The sequence below is a fragment of the Nannospalax galili genome, unplaced genomic scaffold (assembly GCF_000622305.1).
Source record: "Nannospalax galili isolate Female #2095 unplaced genomic scaffold, S.galili_v1.0 scaffold777, whole genome shotgun sequence".
In the NCBI taxonomy this organism is placed as follows: Eukaryota; Metazoa; Chordata; class Mammalia; order Rodentia; family Spalacidae; genus Nannospalax; species Nannospalax galili.
In genome coordinates this window covers 3,735,596-3,752,785 of record NW_008341810.1, presented here as the reverse complement: position 1 = coordinate 3,752,785, position 17,190 = coordinate 3,735,596, and the positions used below count along the sequence as shown (strand labels likewise).

The 17,190-nt window shown below is 39.2% G+C and overlaps 1 protein-coding gene across 2 annotated transcripts in view; it reads left to right on the top strand.

Annotated features, from left to right (window-relative positions):
• Sepsecs (Sep (O-phosphoserine) tRNA:Sec (selenocysteine) tRNA synthase) overlaps positions 1–12,966 on the top strand; it is a 31,927-nt gene extending 18,961 nt beyond the window's left edge. For both annotated transcript variants that reach the window (XM_008837332.3, XM_029565539.1), the window contains 3 exons: positions 7,179–7,272; positions 8,513–8,603; positions 11,511–12,966. In XM_008837332.3, the coding sequence (XP_008835554.1) occupies positions 7,179–7,272; positions 8,513–8,603; positions 11,511–11,811 (486 nt within the window). In that variant the 3' untranslated portion in view covers positions 11,812–12,966. The remainder of the gene's footprint in view (positions 1–7,178; positions 7,273–8,512; positions 8,604–11,510) is intronic.
• Positions 12,967–17,190: the final 4,224 nt, after the last annotated feature.

Sequence of the window (17,190 nt, the reverse complement as noted above, 5' to 3'; positions counted from 1 at the left end):
ATGTATATGAGTGTATTGCCTGCATGTATTTGAGTGCACCCGTGTCATGCAGTGTTGTGAAGGTCAGACGAGGGTGTTGGATTCCCCTGAAACTGGAGTTAAGGATAGTTCGTAGCTGCCATGTGGGTGCTGGGAATCGGACCTGGGTCCTCTGCAAGAGCAGCCAGTGCTCTTAACCACTCAGCCATCTCTCCAGCCCTCAAACGCTGTATTTTAAATGGAAAGCAAAGCATTGTGCAGTCATCACAGAGTGCATGTATTGGCTCTCCTCACAATTAGCTTCATTTCAAATCCATACAGATTCAGTAAGTCTAGAGTGGGGCTCATAACTTCATTTGAAATACATATCCCCATGCATTTGCTACATGCCCATGTTTGGGACCTCTGGTTTTGGGACACACTTGAATGCTTGAAAAGGAAGTATTCCCTTATGAATTTGATGTTCTTATAGAAACATTCCTGTGTGGATTGAAGATGTGTGGGAAGGAGTGCGAGTTAAAATGATGACTACCGGTGTATGTTGCAGGTATTATACCTCTGGGAGTAGTACTGCCTCCTTTTATTATGCCAGGATTTTGGAGTTGTTGATGTTAGGGTTCTCTGTCATCTTTTTGTTTCTTAAGAATTTTTATGTCTTGGTTCTTTCTGTCTTTTGACAATTTTGAGTTTGACTTTAAAATTTGCAACTTCTTGTAGATGATTCCAAATGCCATAGATGTGCACATTTTCCTTAGCATGAATGATAGTCCCCCACTGTGGGAATGACCTGCAGGAACCCCATATACATCTCAGCCACTAAATGAATCCAAAGGCAGCATGGTTCTGTTTTTTTTTCAGAGGGGTTTTATTCTTTATTATGATCCAGTGTAAGCACTTTTTGAGAAAACTTTTATATTCAGGTGGTATTCATGAATTGAGTGCTCTGTCTCAGCTGTTGAGGGGTAACTCCCTTTGTACCACCCAGCACTTTGTTCTCTCCTTTTGTTCTGTATAGTAGAGTGGAATAAACAGGGCCAGGACAAGAGCAGCATTATAGCCACTGGCTGTTGTACATGTCTCTAGGAGTCCTACTAGGCGGTGTTTGTTTTTGGATTTGGGTGGATGTGAGTGTGCTGGGGATTGAACCCAGGTCCTCATGTACTCTAGTAAGCATGTTCTTTACCACTGATCCATGCATTGTTACCATGCCGCATTACCTGAATAAACAGCCTGACTCTTAATTTTAGTTTTTAAGAGTGGGCCTGAATCCAGAGGGCAATGATTTCCCCAAGATGTCTCACAGGAGCTGTGCCCTGGAACTGTGTCCTGGAGTCAGGCTTCACCCCTGCTTTTATTTTAAAACATCTCCTACATACAATGTCAAGCATTCCTTTGCAGTCTTCATTGATTTCAGTGAAGATGCATGCCCTGACTTTTCAGTGTTTGATACTGATTTTCACACATACAGTCATTCATTATCTTTGGGTGGAGCAGCAGATTGAGGTTCCCAGGAATCAAGATCAGGTGCTCAGGTCATAAGAGCATATGGTTCAGTGACTTCGCCAAGGTATTAAAAGTCGTTAGTCCAGATTCTGTGCATGTATGTCATTCCTACAGAGCCATACCTCCAGACCCAAGTTTTTTTCTTTTTTTAATCCTAAGAACTTTTAAGCTAAGGTAAAAGTAGAGACTGTGGAGCTAACATTTTTATAAATGTCTTCTTTGTGCCAGAAAACTGTGCCAGATTCTTTATTTTAAAATGTAATTTTATTTTTTTAAATAAATACTTTAGTTAATTCTTTGAGGATTTCATACTATGTATTTTGATCATATTCACCCCTAATTCCTCTCTTTAACACCTCCTAGATCCATATACCCCCCTCAACTTCATGTCCTTTCTTAAATTTAATAACTCACTGATTTGAATTTGTTTTATCCATATACTTCTGGGTGGGTATGGGGCCAAGTCTTGCATGACAACTACTTTTACCTGCTGAGCCATTTTGCCAGCCCTGTGTTAGGTTCATTATATCCTTTATTTCATGCAATATTCAAGTTCGTGAGGTAGGGATTGTCCCCATTTTACATGTGAAATTGTGATGGGGAAGTTCCATACTTTCCCAGGGACTGGCTAGCCATGTACAAGTCCCAGCATGCTGGTGAGGCCAGGTCTGGCTGCTGCCCAGGCCTGTGTGTTGTGCCTTACCACTGTCTTCTCATGTTTGCGGTTACTTATATAGCACTGAGGCAGTGATAGAGCCCTCTGTGCTAGGAAATAGAGCCATAAAGATGACGGCTACTCCTGTGACCCTCCCACGCTATTCAGTGGAGGTATTTAAAATCCCAGAAACTCTCCAATGTACTAATTGACTTTATTTAAATTTTTTGCATAGAATTTAGAACAAAAGCTGTCTAATAGAGTAATTTTCAAAATACTAAAATGCTGGTCTGAGAACTCTGTCATTGTAAGTAAATAAAACTGTCTCTAACATCTTTACTCAGTAGGTTTTCCTGCTAAAAAATGTAGATGTCCTCCATAAACCATAATTGAATATGTGTAGCATAAATACTGTTTTTTGTTTTATTGGATTTATTGTAGAAATGAAGCCTCTTTTTGTTTAAATGGACTTGCTTTTGGACTGTGAAAATTTCATCGTAGTAGTTTATTGGTTCAGCTGTGGAGAAGCTGAGGCAAAGCTATTTTGTGCCAGCCAGAGCTATTTATATACCATCACTGAGAGCTCCTTTTTATGTTATTGGTGTTATATGTACTAAAAAAAGGAGTGTTAAAGGAAAACTTGGGGTTTCTTTTTCTTCAATGCCCTTACCACAGGGATATTTTTAGAAGTTATTTCTTCCAGCTCTGTCTCCTCAGAAAAGGCTTTATCTTTGTCATTGTGGAGGCAGACAGGAGCTCAGCTTGAAGCCTTTCCTTTTTCTTAAGCTTTCCCTTTTGAAGGGTGAAAGGATCAGAGACTGGAACTTTGTGTGTGAATTGAATGTCTTTGCCCTTAGCACCTTCCTGATCAGCACGTCTGCATCCTGGAGGGAGGAATGACCAGGAGTTTAAGGGAAGAGGCCTTTAAGGAAAGAGGTTAAAATACAAGAGACTGTCTCTTTGAGCTTCTCAATGCAAAAGGAAAGATTGGCCTTAGGAATTTGTCCTCCTTGCTTCCAGAGAAGCCCACTATTCTGCCTCGCTCCTTTGTGTGGGTAGCAAGCGATCATTGATTGTTGTAAATACCTGCTGAATTGGACAAGTTCAGAAGAGGAATGGATTTGTGAACTGAAGCTTAGAGGACCCACTAAGTTCTAGAATCCTATACTCATAGCTTCAGTATCCTATGACAAAGCTAAGTTTGGTAACAGTAGTACATTTGTGCCCTAAAAGTGGAACTCTTGAATCCCTTGAAAATGTCATTTTTCGGTCCTGGATGTGGTACTTTAACAGCTTGAAGGCTCATTGTTTCTGAGGCTGAGTGCATGGGTCCTTGGTGCCAGCCACAGTTGGGACCACCTTATATAATACCATTTTCCTCAGATGTGGGCATCTGTGTATGTGAATGTGCACCCATGCCGTTGTCCACCCATCCATCCATGATTTCATTACCCACCTTCTGAGATATACTGTCATCAGATATGGAGTACTGTTTTCATCTTATCCTATCACATGGAAGAGTATGTTTCAAAAGACATGCACAAGACCGTTTCTTTGAAGTTCAATGAACTGTGCAAGTCTGGATTCCCGCAAGGGATAGTCTAGGTAAAATCAGTCTGCAAAAGACCATAGAAATTACAATGCTTAATATAATTCAGTGTCTTTTTTATTAGCATCTTTAACTATGGTATAAAGTTTTGTATTCTAGAAATATAGCTGACATTAGAATTCAGGTATACAGTTCAGTTTATCTGTCATGAAAGTCTTTTAAAATTAGGTTAAATACAGCACAAAAGACATAGAAAATCAATATTATTTCATTTCTTTTAAGTAAAATCTTTCTATATACATTTTCTTGGGTTGCTTATAAATTTCTTCCTTTGCAGAAGTATTTCATAATAAATGTCAGTTATAGATTTAACTGTAGCAAAAAATAGTACAAGTTCTGTAGTACCTCTAATATATCAGGTAAAAAACTGCTTAGCTAAGTATTAGCATAGAATAGTTGTACAATCTCCTGAAAGAAATTAAGTGTAGTGATATTAATAGAACATTTAGGCACCTTAATGCATGGACTACTGTACAGCTCAATATATTATACTTTGAGATATTGGTTTACCAGTCATAACCTTTATGCAGAGTAAAGATATGATAAATATTTGCTGTTAAATGTGAACTTTATTAAAAGTAATTTTTAAACATCTAATTGAATTATACTAATGATATGTGAATTTAGTGACCTTATGATTATCTTTATAGTCTAAAGATTTCTATCCTAATATATACAGTTAAAACTGAATTCTAGCTAGGGGTGGAGATATATACCTATAATCCCAGCATTCAGGAGGGTGAGGCAGGAAGGTCACAAGTTCCAGGCTAGCCTAGGTTACATAATGGGACTAGGTCTCAGAAAACAAGACTGACCCTCTGAATTCTGGTGGCATTAGCCAGTGATTGATAGGACTGATTAAAACTAATTTATTAAAGTATAAGAAATAGAACTTCTGCAAATTCAGTTCTAATAACTATGTGTGCATGATTACATCTAAAGGCACCCTCTAGGGTGTTACTAAGGAAACATTCCTCTTTTTTTCAGAAATAACTAACTCAAGTACAAATTAAGTACTCATTAGGTTCCACTCAGCCTACAGATGTGACAGCCACACTAGATGGAAGATTATTTTAAATTGGGCTTCAGCACTGACGTGTTTGAACTGGAGAAAACTCTGTTTCATAATAAATGAAAGGTGGAGGTCGTCTTTTTGTCAGGGTCATGGGGTCTACCAGATTTATTTCTGCTAATGAGAGGTTGGTGAACTTGAGAGTAAGGGAGAGTTAACTTAACTGATCAAGTTAAGATTTTAGTAAATGGTATAGATGATGAAAAACTAGCATCTGGTATCTAAGTGGAAATATGGGGCTGCTTTAAAAAGTACAGAGAATTTAAATTAGCAACTCATGTACTTTGTATGCATGAAAATAGACATATGAAGTCCATGGATTCTACCGTTATAAATGCAGATGCAGTAGATTAAGATTTGTTCTAATTGCCGTAATTGTTTGCATTTTTACTTCCATTTGAGTCCTATGTTCTGCTTTTTGAAGGAGTATTAGAATATTGGTTTGAGGGTGATCCAGAAAAACCTTTCTATGTCCAAGAAAAAGATGGCCTTTCACAATGCTTTTCCCGTTTCTGAAAATGACAACAGTTGCCTTAGTGTCTCTCTGCACTGTTTTAATGACAAGAGGAAGTTCTATCACATCCAGCAGCATTTAAAAATAACAAAACGTTAAAAAAATTTAAATTGTAAATGGCTCTATCTTAATATTTAATTAACTTCATTATACTGCCATGTACACAAATACAACATTTTAAAAAAATATTTATTATTTTTATTTTATGTGTATAAGTGTATTGTCTGCATGTATGTGAGTGCACCCATGTGTGCAATGCTAAGGAGGTCAGAAGAGGGCTTCGGATTCCCCTAGAACTGGAGTTAAGGGGTTAGCTGCCATATGGGTGCTGGGAATCGAGCCCAGGTCCTCTGCAAGAGCAGTCAGTGCTCTTAACCGCTGAGCCAGCTCTCCAGTCCACAAATACAACATTTTAAAAAAATATTTATTATTTTTATTTTATGTGTATAAGTGTATTGTCTGCATGTATGTGAGTGCACCCATGTGTGCAATGCTAAGGAGGTCAGAAGAGGGCTTCGGATTCCCCTAGAACTGGAGTTAAGGGGTTAGCTGCCATATGGGTGCTGGGAATCGAGCCCAGGTCCTCTGCAAGAGCAGTCAGTGCTCTTAACCGCTGAGCCATCTCTCCAGTCCACAAATACAACATTTTATACTTAGGAAACCTTTTTCATATTTTCCGCTGTTGACAAAGTAGACAAGTTGTAGTTGCTGTAGTCTTTGAACTGATTTAAGGAAATCCTTAACTTTTGCTTTGTGCACCTTAAAGGGAATACATTCTGGGCTGGGAATATAGCTGAAAGGTACACAAGGGCCCTGGTTTGATCTAGAATATCTCACACAGACACAGACATCTACACAGACACAGACACACACACACACACACACACACACAGAGCAAAAAAAAAAGTACAGTTTGAAACTACCATTTCCTATGTAACTTGCATGCAAAAGTCTGACACATTTTTCTTGATACAGGGAAAGCAGTGGTAAGGAAGACGGAGCTCCTTCAAGGCATTTTCCCCTTCTAGTAGGTAATGATAGGCAATATTCATTTAAGCAAATACACAAGGTAACTGCACATTGGGTCAATACAGTGAAGAAACCAAGCTAGGTAATGAGCTGGAAGGTGATTGGGAATTCGGGGCAGTCCCATTCAGAGGGTTACTTTCATAGATTAGTCAAAAAAGAAGGTCTCCTTAGAATGTGACATGGGATCCACTTGGGGAATGATCTGGGAAGTGCATGGAAAGCTTGTACAAAGGTTCAGGTGCTGTAGGTTGGAAAGGAGGCTAATGTGGCTAGTATTCAGTGAGTAGGGGAGCGACAGTCTCAGGGCTGGGTCACATCACATGGGGAAGGGTATGGTCTAGTTTATTGTTTGGACGGATGATGCTGGCCTCTGTGTGTAGAACAGTACAGAGGGGCAGAAGAGTTAGGGGAAAACATCTGCCGTGCTGCTGCTATGTCAAGGGGAGAAGTAGGTGACTGCTTGGGTAGAGTGTTGGCTCTTGCGGGGTGTGTCAGTGCACACTTACAATCCCAGCTACTGGGGAGGCTGAGGCTTGAGCAACAAAACAATACCCCCCCCCCCAAAAAAAAATGTTGGAGTGGTAACTCTGGAGGTTCTGAGAAGGTGAGCCGTGATAGGTACATTTACGGCCTAAGCAGGAAGGAAACAGGCTGGTTCTTTTTCTCCCCCTCAGCCCTGTGGTTCTGGTATGTGAGGCAGCTCTGCAGCTCACTGTGTTGTTGTAAAGAGAGTACATGGATGGGATCGTTAATAGCAAACATTTCATACTGGTCAGATTTTGTATTGTTAAATTTGATTTTTTTGTTGTTATTATAGGAAATGTTTTCATATTTGTCCACTCAACTAAAGAAGTTAGCAGAGGCCTACAATGAGAGACTGTTGCAGACACCTCACAACCCCATATCGCTAGGTAATTTTTTTCCTAGAAAGGAAGTACTTCTAGCCTATCTTTAGGAGAAAGTTCTCATTTATAGAAGAAGAATGAACTTGTTTTGATTATACTGATACTGCTAAATTCACTCCAGTATTAATTGGTAAATTGAAAAATGTTTACTTTAGCCTCTAGAAATGCTTTAGTGTTACTCTAAGATAAAACCTATCTGCTGAAAGAATCAGAATCAATATTAAACGTAATAAACACACAGAAAATAATAACAGGGCTTGTTTCTGTGTAACAGTTGAAACTTTCTCAAGTTAACAAAACACCAAAATACTGTTTTTAATGTCATTGCTTGTTTTCTTCTGCCTTTGCATATTAAGAACAGCTGTATTATAATTTGATTTGTTTGTATAAAGACTGCATTTTTGTCATGTAGTTCAGGGACTAGTAAAATGAACATTGGCTTTTATATACAGAAGTAACTTAAAAGCTTCATAATTGCCTATTAGCTTATGAATATATGAAGAATATGTTTTGTATTTCTCATATAGCTGAGGAAAGTGAGTCATTTATAACTGAAGCCTTTCAGGAATGGGCTTTCCTGGAAAGCTATGGACACCAACATGTAATACAAACCTTCCTAATCTTTTGCTTGGATAGTAAGTGATGTTGGGTAGTTAGAAAATGAATTATGTCATGTTCTAGCCTCCAGCCTCCTTTTCCTTGTCTCTGAAATAGAGATAATAATCCATCACATGCAGAATTATTTTTTTTTAAAAATTGGTTGAGATTATGCTTGCAACATGTCTAACATGGTAAGCCAGCCTTAGGTACATGACAGCTGTAGCAGTGGTATACATTGGATGCAGTTCACTACATGGTCATGGAATGATGATAGCCATTTGTACATGCAGAGTTGATCTTAGTGTTATGTATGTACAGCAGTGAAATGTTTCCCATTCTCATTTTCTAAGTTCTTCAAACGTGGTTGAATTTGAGTTAACAGCTCTACTGAGCACTATGTACTTAGCTAGGAAAACTCACTTTCTAAGAGAGTGTTAAGGGAATTCTGTTCATGATTGTGGACATGTTATGAAACTACATTGTCTCATATGGAAACAAAACCCTTGCTGTAATTTATCAAGTATATTAAAGTGCTGTTGTGCCTTGTAACAATGAATAAAAAATAATTCTTCCATCATCATTTGTCTTTGGATGGTTTTGTGCTGGTAAACCAAACCGAAGCCTCTTGTTCTTTTTTTTTCTCCAGCTATGACACTTAAGACACTGGATGAACACCATGACAAAGCTGTCACTCAGCTTGGCTCGATGCTTTTTACCAGACAGGTTTCTGGAGCCAGGTGAGTATTTTGAGAGTCTGGGGCTTCTTTGGTTTTTAATGTTATCTCTAGGACTCTCCAGTGCCTGTCCTTGGACCATCGGGCGCCTCTAAAACCTTTGTGACTGAGCTTTTTTTTTTTTCTTCAAGACTTTTGTAATCTTTTAACTATTTAAACTCAACTACCTAAATTTTAAGAATTTTAATTGAAATTTTAAATAGAAGGTGCTGTTGACAGGCATACTGCTAGATGAAATCCCAGCCATCATGACAAATCCTGTGTGTTTGCTAAGAGAATGATGCTGTTGCCACAGCTTCACATCTCCCGGATTTTAGAGCTTGGCTTTTTCTGCTGATCTTCGTCTCCTGGCTTTTCCTCCTCCCTCAGTCCCGTCTCACCCTTTGCTGTCTTGGCTAGTGATTTGGTGAGATAAATCATTCTTTTTTCCAGTCTTCCCTTACGCTCCACACCACGTAAGAGTTTCAAGTTTTATTGTTGCAATAGAAGTGTTTTATGCTGGCTTTTCTTTGAAAAAAAATGAAGTTGAGCTGGAGAGATGGCTCAGTGGTTAAAAACACATAATATTCTTGCAGAAGACTAGAGTTTGGTTCCCAATACCCACATCAGGTAGCTCACAACCTCCTATAACTTCAGTTCCAGAGAGCTGACCCTCAGTTCTGGACTCCATGGGCAGCTGCTCTCAGATATGCATGCATATAATTAAAAATAAATCTTAAAAAAAGTTAACTCTTAATCAAGTGCCTTTCCTTACTAGTAGTCCTTCATGTATATGTTGAGCAGTACCTGAGAGTTCACTGTCAAGTCAATGATGAGCTAAAGGGTCTGTAAGGTGATTAACTGTGGACTTTCTGTTCTGTGATTGAAATAGTCACTAAAATATAGGAATCAAGTTTCTTTTAGTACTTCTCTGGATAGATTTTTTTTCTTCAGTTCTAGGGATTGAACTTAGAGCCTCATGAATGTTAGGTAAACACTGTACCACTTAGATACCTTCTTTTTATTTTGAGACTGGGTCTCACTAAGTTGTCCAGGCTGGCCTTGAATTTAATCTGTGGCCCAGTCAGGCCTACAATGTGCAGGCCTCTTGTCTTAGAGGCCCACATAGTTGGGATTAAAGGCCTGTACCATGAAGTCAGTCCAACTTCTGGATTTTTGGCTTTCTTTCTTAGATGATTTTCAGTGATGTCACATGGTGATAATAGAAATAATTCGTCTTCATTACCAAATTCAAGTGAAAATGTTGCTAAGGAAGTCCTATTGCCAAAACTAAAAGGATCTTGTGTTGTTGCCTCAGTGTTGCCTTAGACACATTACTTTCCTCTCACACATACATGGCATCAGATCAGTCTCATTTTAAAACGTTAGAGAAAAAATGACATAATTATCTTGCTCTAAATGCTTTTCTTCACATACATCTATGAAAGAATTTCACCCTGACCAGGCAGAGGATAGAAATTTTATGTCAAAGGACAACTTAGCTTTTGTTTTGCTTTTTAGAAAAATTTATTTTTATTTTTAATGGTGTGTATGTGTGTGTGTGTTTCTGTGCCTGTGTCTGTGTGTGGGTATGTGCACAGTAGTGCAGGTGCCCACAGGGGCCAGAGGTGTCAAATTTCCCTGGAGCTGGAGTTATAGGCAGTCATGAGCTGTCTAACATGGGTGCTGGGAATCAAACTCCTGCAAAAGCATTATGTGCTTTTAACCACCAAGCCATACTAGTTTTGTTTTTTTAGTCAGTGTCATACTGTGTAGCTGTGGCTGACCTTGGGATCCTCTTGTTTCTGTCTCCCCAGTGCTGGGATAACAGATGAATGCCACCACACCTGGCTAAAGGACAGATTTTTTTTTTTCTTTTTGAGATAGGGTCTCCCTGTAGCCCCAGCTGGCCTGGAACTCACTTTGTAGACCAGGCTGGCCTTGAACTCACAGAGATCTACCTTTGCCTCCTGAATGCTGGGATTAAAGGCATGTACCACCATTCCTAGCCTTAAAGGACAGCTTTTTTAAAGGAAAAAATCTTAGATTAATTCAGCTTTTACCCTGATAAACTATTAGTGTGCAGTATAGTTTTGACACATTAAAATTATTTTTAGAGTACCACTATTTGTCTTTATGTGTGTTGATCTCAATTAGCTTCTTAAAAAGTAAGGGATTCAAAGTCTGTGTGTCTAAGTAGGGCATAGAAGTAAGGCTTAAATAACCATATACCATTGATGGCTCTTGCTGTCTGCTGACCACCACCCCCTGAAGCAGTGACACAGCTTCCAGCCAGATGGTTGGGATTATTTATTTATTTATTTATTTTATTTATTTTTTTATGTGTATAAATGTATTACCTGCGTGTATGTATCAAGCAATGCCTGTGGAGGTCAGGAGAGAACGTCAGATCTCTGGAACTGGAGTTATGGATGGTTTATTAGCTACCATGTGGTTACTGGGAATCAAATCCAGGTCCTCTGCAAGAGCAACCAATGCTCTTAACTGCTGAACCATCTCTCCAGCCCCCATGATTGGGATTTTTATTTGAATTTTCAGGTGACACAGCAGTTAACCAAAGCCATTTGACTTACATTTTTGAAGTCAGATTCTAGATTTGGCACAAAACCAAATAATTTTCTTGTTACTTCTTTGAAGAAGATATAAGGCTATTTGGAATTCCTTGAGCTTGATGCTCGCTCATAGAGGCTAAGTAGATGGTCATTGCTAGAAAGGGCTTTCCAATATAAATAGCACATTATAATTTCATTTTAAGCTGACATGGTTTGTTTGCATAGGCCGTGATTTATGTGTTCCTGTCAGCTTCTTAATCAGTGGCTCTATGGCTCACTAAGGCAGGTATCCTGTTTCTAGGTGGCATTCTGTTAGCATCACTAGAAGCATTGGGTTAATGAATCTTCTCCCTTTCAGGGCTGTGCCTCTTGGGTCTGTGCAAACCATGAGTGGCCACACTTTCCAAGGCTTCATGTCCCACGTGGATAATTACCCCTGTGCCTACCTCAATGCTGCAGCAGCCATCGGGATGAAGTCACAGGATGTGGACCTGTTCATAAAGAGACTTGGCAAGTGCCTAAATGCATTAAGAAAAGGACAAAGTAAAGTGAGTGGCGTGTCTGGCATTGATAGTTGTGACAAAGCTGAAGACATTGACGAAATGGCTTTAAAACTAGATAGTGTACTTTGTGACATGGACCAGCATACTTCTTCATGACATGGACTTCTTTTTGCTACTGTAAAAGCAGCTTAAAGGCCAGACTTGAGATTTTTGAATTGAGAATTTTATAGAGAATATTCAGTGAAGGAAGTGACTGTGATCTGCAGTAGTTGTTGGTGATTGCTGGTTTTTATTCTTACAATGCCCCAATCCTTGCAATTGTTAACAGGTTATATAACGTGTAGTTAGCAATTTCTAATTATTAGAATATTTATCAGTTAAACAACATGATTCAGGTCATTCTTGCTAATATAAACCATGAAATTACAGCTGATTCTCTTTGAAATGTAGAGTGCTTCTTCCCAGCCATTCTCAACATTCGCAGATTTTTTGTTTCTGATCACACAGACTTGAGAAAGATCTCTTTGTAATGCTGCTAAGTCCTGGATATTTGTTTAGTTGTCTCTGTGCCAGTAGATGGGACATTCCCAAGGACAGAGCCAAGGTATTAATTTAGACTTAGGGGCAGTTTATTCTCAACTGGGACTGATTTGATTCCACATGAGCAACACAGAAGGACACTTTCGGCAACCCAACGTTAGTTGCTGTTGACACCGAGTGCCAGAGGCCCTTGGTGCAGCTCAGCATTTTACCATGCCAAGAAATTTCCATACAAGAGTTACGCAGGTCAAAATAGCAGTGGTGCTGAGTTCCAGTAAGTGAACTCCTCAGTAAAGAGAAGTTTTTCAGATCACTTTATTCAGTAGTTCAGCCATGTGCTGTATAATGGCATTGCTACCCACAGTAGGCTGCATGGAAGGTGGTGGTCCCGTCACATCCTATCACCTGGCAATGTCCTGGCCATCTTGGTTTGTATAAGTACATGTCATACTGTTCACACAACTTTGAGATCTGCTATCTACCTTTTTTAAGACCATGTTTCTGTTAAATGACTTGTGATCGTACGTCACGAAAAGCTCAATGTGTGATACTGCATAGAGAAACATGCCATTATATATTACTTAATATAGCACCTGCTCATTTTTCCAAGTGAAACTTTATTCTACAAACTGTCTCGGCTTAGAGTAGCCTTTGTACATTGACTTGTGCCCTCAGGTGTCCTGTGCAGCCAGTGTCAGGACTGGCTATATTTGTAGTTTTGAACATGTTCTTGCTAAGGAGGTCAAAATAATACAGCATGAAAAACATGTATATTCTTTTCTCTTTCTCTCTGCCCATATACTCTCCTTTTTTTTTTGGTCTTTTTGAGACAGAGTCTCCCTGTAGCCCCAGCTGTCCTCAAACTCACTATGTAGACCAGGCTGGCCTTGAACTCACAGAGATCCGGCTGCCTCTGCCTCCCAAGTGCTAGGATTAAAGGCTTGCACCACCACGCCCGGCTCTAGCAATGATTTTTGTTTTGTTGAGAAACAAACTGGAGAGTTAGTGAATCCTCTGAACACCACTGTGCCAAAGCCGTGCTTCTCAAACCTGCTCTGTGGAGTGTCATTCAACCTACGAAGTACTCATGAAGAAGAAAGGTTCCATGAGGAATGTGGGAAGAGCCTTTGTAAATATGGTCATGATACCATAAGTGTTCCAAGAGAATTCCTTCAGGAAAGACTCATCCAAACAAGAACTCCTTCAAAGTCAAATGCCCCTTGACTTCCTCTTGAATATTCTCTCCCAACACAATGGTAGCCAATGCTGTGTTGACCTGTAGATTGTGTTTTACTGATTCTGCATTGGGAGCTATGTATGAAGAGGCTTTCCTTGTGCATGATTTTAGAGGATTTTTAGCTGCCTTTAGTGCAGATTAGACTATCATAAACACTGATGCCTATGGGTGTCCAGACTGGGTAGAGATAAGGTACTTACAAAAATCTGGGTGATTTCTAAATGTATTATACCTTTGTGGATCAGACATTGAAGCAGCTCTTAAATAGCAACAGTAACTCAAAGGAGAAAATCCTGGATTGGAAAGGCATGTGCTATTTTTTATATGGATTTGGGACTGCACAATAGACCTGGTGAAGCCAAAGAGGCCCAGTCCCCCTGGAGTCCAGGAAGGTCAGGTGATAGTATGGATGGAATTGCTAGCAGAGCAGTTTCCTGTGCATCAGGCCCAAATGGTTTTCTCGAACAAGTGATGTATATTGTGTGATCATCATTTTGCTTAAGAAAGGCCAGAGTCAAGAGACTGGAGATGCTTTCTTATCTGCCAAGTATCAGCAGTTCTTGGGCTTCAGCTGCTGAATAGATAATAATTCTAATTGGAGATAAATTACATGAACCCACATAAGAATGATAGATATGGTATAACATTTTATTTCTGATGCATAAAATCAGCTGCAGTTTCTATTATTAACCCTTTATTTTTTGAGTACTTTGAAACTCTAGCCTTAGTCTTCCTGGCTTCAAGTTTGATCCTGAGGTCACAGAATTCACAGTTTTTGAAAGGATGTAGTTTCTGTGTAAGTCAGCTTGCCTTTGCCCCCAACCCATTATCATTTTCCCTCATTCTCAGTCCACATGAACATATTAGAAGATGTATACCTAAGAGCATCTTCTATGACGTACTTAGATTGCTTGGAGGGCTTCATGATTGGCCCATGCTACCCTCAGGCAGAGACAGTGGAAGCTGCTCTAAAATGACTACTTCTGTCTTTGGGGCCCTACTACCCTAATTAATTAGTAAGGCCATGAGGTAGAATTTTAGAGGTTGTTTTTTAAAGTCACTAGGCTATAGTACTCTGCCTAGAAAACTGAATCACATAGAATGTTCTGGTCACTGATAATACCTATTCATACTGCAGGGAGAGGTGTTTTCCATCTGAGTTCTTTTTCTTCTTTCCTGAGACAGGGTCACCCAGTATCTCTAGCGGGCCTGGAATTTACTGTGTAGATCAGGCTGGCCCTGATCTCAGAGAGATCCACATGTTTCTGCCTCCTGAGTCCTGGGATTAAAGGTGTGAGCCACCATGCCCGGCTTCTAGCTGACTTTTGATTTGGCTCTTGGGCCCTCTGCTGATGTGTTCTGTCAGGGAATTGTGTGACGCCAACCTTGTCACCCAGTGCTATCTGTAATCTTCTAGTTAGCTTACGTTAATGTTAAATTAAGTTCTAGAAGACGAGTTATGTAATGCAGTTTTGTTCCACCAACAGGCATTTGATGTACAGAATGGTAAATTTAAACATGATTTAAATTAAAATTTTTTCTGTTACTTTGATCCAGCACAAATTCTTAGGTGATTACATTTCTTTAACCACACTGTGAAAAGAAATGATTAAGGCTTGAGCTACAGAATATGCCTATGCCAATGACTTGCATGGGTTTTAGTAGAATTTATGCAAATATACTTTTTAAAAAATAGTAATAGGGGCTGGAGAGATGACTCAGTGGTTAAGAGCACTGGCTGCTCTTGCAGAGGACTCGGATTCAATTCCCAGCATCCACATGGTGGCTAACAGCTATCTGAAACTCCAATTCCAGAGTATCCAACCTGCTCTTCTGACCTCTGAGGGCATTGACATGGATGTACTTACACACATGCAGGCAATACACTCATACACACAAAGTAAAAATAAAATAAAATAAACGTGCTAATATTGAATTAGTGACTTCATCCTGACAGTTAAATTTTGTGTCTTTTACTGAAGAAGGTGACAATTCAAAATGACAACAACAAAAAATGTTGATGAATCTCATTCATATTCTACTTGGGGAAAGTTTTGAAATACATCCACATACATACACATTTGGTACACAGAAAAGTTGGATTTACTTTTCCCACAGTTTATGATGCACTAATTTCTGCCAAGCCCACAAATGGTTTTATGTTTTACACTGATGAGATTGACCTTATTTTGTAGTTGAAAAAAGTCTACTTTTGTATGCACTCAAGTTGGGTCATTTCAGAAGTTTCATAATCTTTGAATCATTGGTGGTGTTGACAGAATGGATGGGGGGATGGGGAAGGAGGGGAGGCATGGCTGAGACAGGTATTTCCTTGTCCTCCTTCCTTGTCCTCTGTGTTGCTGCTTCTCTGCCAGCCTTATCCTGCAGCCCTGACTTACTGCATCCTTTTGTGCCTTACTTTTTAGTTTCACTTTGGCCATCTTGGTCTGTACAATGCAAGATAATGATTTTACAGCTAATGAATATGTCTTTGTAATTTTCCCTCTAATATTCTGCAGTTCAAGCTAAGGCCTTGGGCAAAATCAGGAAGTGTTTACAGTGTCTGGTTTTCATCTAGCGGTGCCAGCGTGTGCTTTTAGAGAACGGTGAGGAAAGGCTGTGTTTAACTGTGTACTGGGGGTTGAGCCATGAGAACACAAAGCTGACGGCTGACTGCTAACTTCTAACCCTTGTCTTACCAAAAGGGAAAACTGCTTCCAGAAATAATTTTTGGCATAGACTGTTTAAAAATGAAAGTGAATTGTATAATTTATTAAAATGAAATAAATTTTTAATAAACCACTGACAGTACATTATATTATTCTTCCAAATCATCACCAGGTGAAAACTGTACAAATGGCACAGCTAAATTACGTGTCCTTTTTGGATTCCATCACTGGTATCAGCTTGCCCAGAAGTCAGCAAGAAAAGTCTGACCTCAGTCAAGAATCATGAGTCATGGCTATTGACCTCAGAAGGCTGACACTTAACAGTATTTAATTGTTTATAAAAAGAACACTGTGGGGCCAGTGAGATGGCTCAGTAGGTTAAGGCACTTGCTACTCAGCCTTTACAACCCTTAGGACCAAAGTTTGAGCCCCTGGACCTACATGTGGAAGGAGAGAACTGACTTCCACAAGTTGTCCTCTGACCATATGCATACCATGGTACACACACAAACAAAATAAATAAAAATGTGATAGAAACTTAAAAAAATTAAAAGAAACACTGTCATTTATTTGAAAGTAGGAGAGATTCTATCAACCTCAGAGTTCACCTTTGAACTCTATGCTACTTTGATTAGGCAGGCCATTACCATTGATTTGGAGTTAGGCTACCCAGCAGTGCATCTGTGCACTCAAAGTGCAGCTTCTCCAAATCTTGGTCTCATCATATGTGGACTGGAAACCATTTTACAGCATTGAGGATCAAATGGGATGACAATAAATGTCAATAATAATAATAAATGTTTCAGGGCCTGAAATGGCACAAACTATAAGTAACCATAGCAACATTCTGCATAAAGCTGTACCATATTAAATTGTGCTAGATTTAAATTGAAATTATTCTGGGTAGAATTATTAGTGCATTTTACCCATTCTCTAGCAGAAATTAGTTTTAAAGAATACTTGATTTTAGATGACCATCTCTTTCGGAGGATTTTCCTGTTTTGGTTTTTAGTGAATTTCCTTTGGTTTTACATTTATATTTGGGAATTTTAAAACATGTTAAAGTGTATTGACTGTTTGATGAACCTG